This window comes from Belonocnema kinseyi, chromosome 9 (assembly GCF_010883055.1).
Source record: "Belonocnema kinseyi isolate 2016_QV_RU_SX_M_011 chromosome 9, B_treatae_v1, whole genome shotgun sequence".
NCBI lineage: Eukaryota > Metazoa > Arthropoda > Insecta > Hymenoptera > Cynipidae > Belonocnema > Belonocnema kinseyi.
Genome location: NC_046665.1, coordinates 110327550 through 110334800, shown reverse-complemented (window position 1 = coordinate 110334800; position 7251 = coordinate 110327550). Strand labels below are relative to the sequence as shown.

Here is a 7251-nt window from a genome sequence, read left to right as displayed (position 1 = left end):
TGAATATCTTAAGGTATTTTGAATACGTTTAATTAATTTCAAGGATTTCACATATTGCAGGGTATTTTTGAAAATTCCCAGGAATTTTCAAAAGCTTTAAAAAATTTCAAGGAGGTTTTAAAAGACTTAATATATTTTGAAAGATTTCAAGGAATTTTCAATTGATTTAAAGAATTGTAAGTGATTCTAAAGAGTTTTTCAGATTTTAGGGTATTTTTGAAATTCCAAGGAATTTTTAAATGTCAAAAAAATACAAAAGGTTTTAAAGTATTTTGAATATCTTAAGGTATTTTGAATACGTTTAATTAATTTCAATAATTTCACATATTGCAGGGTATTTTTGAAAATTCCCAGGAATTTTCAAAAGCTTTAAAATTTCAAGCAATTTTCAATTGATTTAAAGAATTGTAAGTGATTCTAAAGAGTTTTTCAGATTTTAGGGTATTTTTGAAATTCCAAGGAATTTTTAAATGTCAAAAAAATACAAAAGGTTTTTAAGTATTTTGAATATCTTAAGGTATTTTGAATACATTTAGTTAATTTCAAGGATTTCACATATTGCAGGGTATTTTTGAAAATTCCAAGGAATTTTCAAAAGCTTTAAAAAATTTCAAGGAGGTTTTAAAAGATTTGAAAGATTTCAAGGAATTTTCAATTGATTTAAAGAATTGTAAGTGATTCTAAAGAGTTTTTCAGATTTTAGGTTATTTTTGAAATTCCAAAGAATTTTTAAATGTCAAAAAAAATGCAAAAGTTTTCAAAAATTTTTTTTTTCAGATTGCAATAGGATTTTTGTTTTATTTTTTTGTTTGTTTGTTCGTTGTCGTCTGAATTTGGTCGTTGGATTCGTGTTTTTTTTTTTAACAGAAGTTTGCATCGAATAGATTTACTTAATTTCAAGTGATTCAAAAGGATTTTACATATTTTAGGATATTTTTTAACATTCCAAGAAATTTTGAAAAGCTTAAAAAAATTGCAGGGGGATTTTAAAAGATTTCAGAGTATTTAAAATATTTAAAGGTACTTCAACACATTCTAAGGATTTTTAATGTTTTAAGGTATTTTAAAGGATTCTCAGGATTTTTAAATATATTTCATTAATTGGAAGATTTTCTAAAGGATTTTTCAGATTATATGATCTCAAAATTGTTTAAAATTAAATCATTAAAACTTAAAATTTAATTAAAAAATAATGCAATTGGTTGAAAATCCATATTTTTTTGTTAAAAAAAAAAAATTAATCTTCTTGCTTAAAAATTCAATTATTTAAATACATGAAAATAAATAAAAAATATTTCTAATTACCTTCTCAAAATATTAACCTCTCGGATTATTTCCCGATACATATTTTGTTACCCGAGATCTATTATTTAATGCAATTCAGGAAAGAAAATTGAAAATATTTTTAATGACAAAGTGAAGAAATATGAGTTCTCACCTGTATTTTTCTAAAAGCAATTCCCGCTCAGAAAGGCACTTCTGCTTGGCCGGAACTTTATTCGGCGACCCAGAATTTGATTCAAGAGATTTGGACCTCCTCCTCCGTTTGCTGATGATGCATCTTTCCAAATTCAAGGAAGATCGCGAACTGTAGGAACCATTTGTTCGAAAGGACCTTTCAGACTTCCTCTCGGACTTTCTCTCAAAAGACCGTTCCCTTGAAGTTCGTCTTCTTCTTTCATATTTGTCGTACCGTTCCCGCCGATCCTCTCGACGATCTTCTTTACGACCATTTCGTCGATCATCCCGTCGATCGTCCCTCCGATCATCCCTTCTATCTTTGCTCCGATCATCGAACCTCGATCGACTCGATTTTCTCAATCTCAATCGACTCTCGGGACTGATCGACCTCCTCCTCCCATTTTCACGACTATCTGATCGTCTCTCTCGCCTCCAGTCCGACCTGCCCCCCTTCGAACCCTCGTGTCGACTCCTCTGACTCGATCTCTTCTCCTCACATCTCGACACTTCAGACTCGGGATATGATCCATTCGACCTGGTTGGCAGACTCCAGGTTGTGTGACTCACACCTTGAGACCATGTCTCCATCTGATTGGCAATATTGCAATTTGTAGATTCCGAGTTCCAGTAATCGTAAGTGCAATTTTCCTGAAGAGGCGGAGGACAGACTGTTGGAATTTTGTAGATTTGGCTGCTCTGGATGTCCATGGGAGTTGGTGGATTTTGGTAAGGAGGAGGCTGGAATGAGGGGGTGGTGCCATTCATAAAAGGAATGATGGAATTTGGTGGTGCAGCAGGAAATTGAGGATAAGGGTTTATCATTTTTTCTGGGAGGGTAGGCAGAGGTAAGGCGAAGGTAGGTGGAGGTTGAGTGAGATCTGGAGGTGTGAAGGTTGGGGTTGGTAGAGAATAGTAGTTGTTTTGTACTGCTGGTGTTTCGCCATTCCAGTAATATTGACCTCCGTTTACTTCTGAATTTGCCATTTTGATCGAGTCGCTTGTCTGCATTTTTAAAATTAAAATATATCGTTAATATTAATGTTTTTTTTATCTCGCAGTATCGATTATCTAAAATAATAGAAGAGATAGAACAATATTTTTAATCATTGATGAATATTGATGTCTTCAATTCAGAATTAATGTATAACTGGCAGTAACACATTCGTAAGGCGCGCGTTCACCTCACTAAGTTTTTATTTCCTAATATTAAAAACATACAAGTATTTTAAAATCCATAATAACAAGTTTTTGAATATTGAGTGTTTAAAAAAATGCTCAAACGATTTAAATAATCCTTTTCTTAAAAAGTGCAGCTATTTTGTAAATATAAATTTCCAAGTGAGACATTTTATTTCATGATAATATTTACTTCAGAATGTTTATAAATATTTTTGATGAAAAAGAACATTTTAATTGTAAATTATTTTTCAATACACACTAAACTTTGTAAACACGTTCTCACTTTTAAAGAGATGAAAACAAATTAAATTATAGACGAACATTTAGAATTTTAAGTGATTTAGATTTTATTTTAAGAGATTAATTTTAAGTTTTAATGACTTATTTTAAAACAATTTTGAGATCCTATAATCTTTAAAGTCCTTTGGAAACCCTTCCAATCAATGAAATATATTTAAAAGACCTTAGAATCTTTGGAAATACTCTGAAATCTTTTAAAATCCCTTTGAAAATTTTTAAAGCTTTTGAAAATTCCTTAGAATTTTCAAAAATACCCTAACATATGTAAAATCCTTTTAAATCATTTTTTTTAAACATTTGAAAATTTATTGGAATTTAAAAAATACCCTAAAATCTGACAAATTCTTTGAAATCCCCTCAAATTCTTCAAATTTCTTGGAATTTCAAAATACCCTGAAATCTGAGAAATTCTTCAAATCAATTGAAGAATTTGAAAGAAATCTTTCAAACTATCTTAAATCTTTTTAAATCCCTTTGAAATTTGTTAAAGCTTTTGAAAATTCCTTGAAATTTTCAAAAATTATCTAAAATATGTAAAATCCTTTTAAATCACTTTAAATCCTTGAAATTAATTAAATCTATCCAACGTATCTTAAGATATTAGAAAAAATTCTTTAAAACCTTTTGCATTTTTTTAAACATTTGAAAATTTCTTGGAATTTCAAAAATACCCTAAAATCTGACAAATTCTTTAAAATCCTCTCAAATTCTTCAAATTTCTTGGAATTTCAAAAATACCCCAAAATCTGACAAATTCTTTGAAATCCCTTCAAATTCTTTAAATCAATTGAAGAATTTGAAAGAAATCTTTCAAACTATGTTAAATCTTTTTAAATGCCCTTGTAATTTGTTAAAGCTTTTAAAAATTCCTTGAAATTTTCAAAAATTATCTAAAATATGTAAAATCCTTGAAATTAATTAAATCTATCCAACGTATCTTAAGATATTAAAAAAATTCTTTAAAACCTTTTGCATTTTTTTAAACATTTGAAAATTTCTTGGAATTTTAAAAATACCCTAAAATGTGAAAAATTCTTTGAAATCCCCTCAAATTCTTCAAATTTCTTGGAATTTCAAAAACACCTCAAAATCTGACAAATTCTCTTTCAACTTTTTAAATAATCTTGAAATTTTTTAAAGCTTTTGAAAATTCCTTGGAATTTTGAAAAATACCCTAAAATATTTAAAACCCTTTGGAATCATTTAAAATTAATTAAATATATTCAAAATAACCGAAGATATTCAAAATACAATTTAAGATCCTTTAAAAAAATTTGCATTTCCTTAAGCATTTGAAAATTCCTTGAAATTTCAAAATACCTTAAAGTCTGAAAAATTCTTTAATGGTCCTTTAAATTAATTGGAAATTCCTTGGAATCTTTCAAACTATATTAAATCATTTAAACTATCCTATTTTAAAATCCCCTCGAAACTTGTTAAAGTTTTTGAAAATTCCTTGTAATCTTTCAAACTATCCTAAATCATTAAAACTATCCTAAATCTTGAAAAACTCGTTGAATTTTTTTCTAACTTCAAATATTTCTTGCAATTTTGCAAAATACCCTAAAATGTTTAAAATCCTTTGAAACCATTTGAAAGTAATGAAATCTATTAAAAGTACCCTGAGATATTTCAAATCCTTTAAAATCTTTTTAAATTTTGTTTAATTCTTTGAAATTTTTTAAAATACCCGAAATACTGCAAAATTCTTTGAAATTTCTTCAAATTACTCAAATCGACTAAAATTTCCGTAGAATTTTAAAAATACCCTAAAATCGGAAAAATTCTTTGAAACCCCATCCAATTTGCAAATCAACTCAAAATTTCTTTAAATCTTTCAAACTATCCTAAATATTTTAAAACCCCATTTATTTTTTTAAGCTATTTAAAATTTCTCGCTATTTTGCAAAATACCCTAAAACATTTAAAATCCTTTAAAACCATTTAAAAGTAAGAAAATCTATTAAAAGTACCCTGAGATATTTCAAATCCTTTAAAATCTTTTTAAATTTTGTTTAATTCTTTGGAATTTTTAAAAATGCCCGAAATACTGCAAAATTCTTTGAAATCTCTTCAAATTATTCAAATCGACTAAAAATTCCTTATAATTTCAAAAATACCCTAAAATCTGAAAAATGCTTTGAAATCCCATCCAGTTGTTTAAAATTCCTTTAAATCTTTCAAACTATCCTAAATCATTTAAAATTCCTTTCCAATTTTTTTACACTTTTGAAAATTCCTTGGAATTTTGAAGAATACCCTAAAATATTTTAAATCCTTTAGAATCACTTGAAATTAACTAAATATATTCAAAGTAACATAAGACATTCAAATTTTGAATTCTTCGAGATCTTTCAAACTATTCTAAATCATTCAAACTATCCTGAATATTTTAAAATCCCCTTGAAATTTGTTAAAGCTTTTGAAAATTCCTAAGTACCTTAAGATATTCCAAATTTTTTAAAATCTTTTTAATTTTCGTTTAATTATTCAGAATTTTCAACAATGCCCGAAATATTCCCAAATTTTTTGTAATCTCTTCAAATTATTCAACTCGCCGGAAAATTGCTTGGAATCTTCAAAACTATGAAATTCCTTAGAACCTTTTTAAATGTCTCAAAATATTTAAAATCCTTTCGAAAACCTTACAATTATTGGAATCTATTCAAAAATCCTTCGAATCTTTTAAAATAAACTTAAATTGTCAAATCCTTTCAAATCTTTTAAAATCCCCTTGAAATTTATTAAAGCATTTGAAAATTCCTGAGCACCCTGAGATAATCTTTTTAATTTATTTTTTTAATTTTTCGGAATTTTTTTAATTACTTGAAAAATTGGAAAATTCTTTGAAATTTCTTCAAATTATTCAAAAGGACTAAAAATTCTTTGGAATCTTTTAAACTATCCTAAAATCTTAGAAACTCTTGTCAAATCTATGGAAATATCTTGAGATATTTGAAAATATTTGAAATGCTTTAAATAATTATAATTTATTCCTTAGATATTTTAAAAATACCCTAAAATCTTAAAAATCCTTTAGCATCAGTTGAAATTATTGAAATCAATTCAAAATATCCTAAATTATTTTTAATCCTTTAAAACATTACATTTAATATAATATATTTTGAATTTTTTTTATTCCTCGGAATTTAAAAAATTCCCTTAAATTTGTAAAATTCTTTGAAATCCCTTCAAATTATTGAAATCAGCTGAAAATTCCTTGAAATTATAAAAAATACCCTACAATTTTTAAAATCCTTTGGAAATACTTAAAATGATTGAAATATACTCAAAGTAGCCAAAGGCATTTAAAATCCTTTAAAATATTTTGATTTTTTTTTATTCCTCGGAAGTTTTAAAAATACTCTAATATCTTTAAAATCCTTGGATATCCCTTTAAACTATCCAAATCAATTGTGAATTTCTTGAAATTTTTTTTAACTATCTTCCCTTAAACCTTTAAAATCTTTGGAAACGTCTTAAAAAATTTGAAAATCTTTCAAATCAAATTTTAAAATAAAGACAGTTGAATTCAACCAAAAACATAATGAAAAGAAATTAATTTTCTACCAGAAAAAACGGATTTTCAACCAAAAACTTGAATTTTCAACAAAAAATAGGACGGTTACATTTTTCAGTCAAGGAAATTAATTTCAAATAAAAAAACTAAATTTTAACAAAAGAGTTGAATCCAGAAATATACAGCTACTTTTACAAATAAAAAAAATGTTATTTAATTTTAACTTATATTTAAAAAAATTAAACAGGCTCTCAAGAAAATTAACTGCCTGAAAAAATCCCCCAAAATTTGAAACAAAAATTGAATATCAGAATCCCCAGTTAAAAAATAAATTTTCAACCGAAAAGATGAATTTTTAAATAAAATTATGGAATATTCAATTGGTAAATTTTCAGTCTAAAAAAAAAAATTAAATAAATTTCAAGAAAAAACCTAATTTTCAAAAAAATAGTTACATTTTCAAAAAAAGTGATGTAATTTCCACCAAAAAGATGATTTTTCAATTAAAATGATGAAATATTTAACTACATGAATTTGAATTGTATTTTCAACCTCAAGAAGATAAATTCCCACCAAAAATACTACCAAAAATACAAATTTTTAACAAAGACGAATATTTTTGGAACTAAAAATTGAATAGTTAAACTTTTAGTAACAAAATTTCTGTTTGACCAAAGAAATGAATTTTTAAATAAAATTGTGGGTCCGGATGCAATAAGGGCACATAAAATTTTTTCGTGCGAAAACGAAGTCCCCTGGAGGCTTTAGAAAAAATTTTCGAATTTTAATTT

At 26.2% G+C, this 7251-nt stretch overlaps 1 protein-coding gene across 2 annotated transcripts in view; it reads right to left on the bottom strand.

Moving 5' to 3' along the window:
* LOC117179882 (ribonuclease 3) overlaps window positions 1-7251 on the bottom strand; it is a 75283-nt gene that overhangs the window by 66114 nt on the left and 1918 nt on the right. For both annotated transcript variants that reach the window (XM_033372067.1, XM_033372068.1), the window contains exon 2: window positions 1439-2463. In XM_033372067.1, coding sequence (XP_033227958.1) covers window positions 1439-2445 — 1007 coding nt within the window. In that variant the 5' untranslated portion in view covers window positions 2446-2463. The remainder of the gene's footprint in view (window positions 1-1438; window positions 2464-7251) is intronic.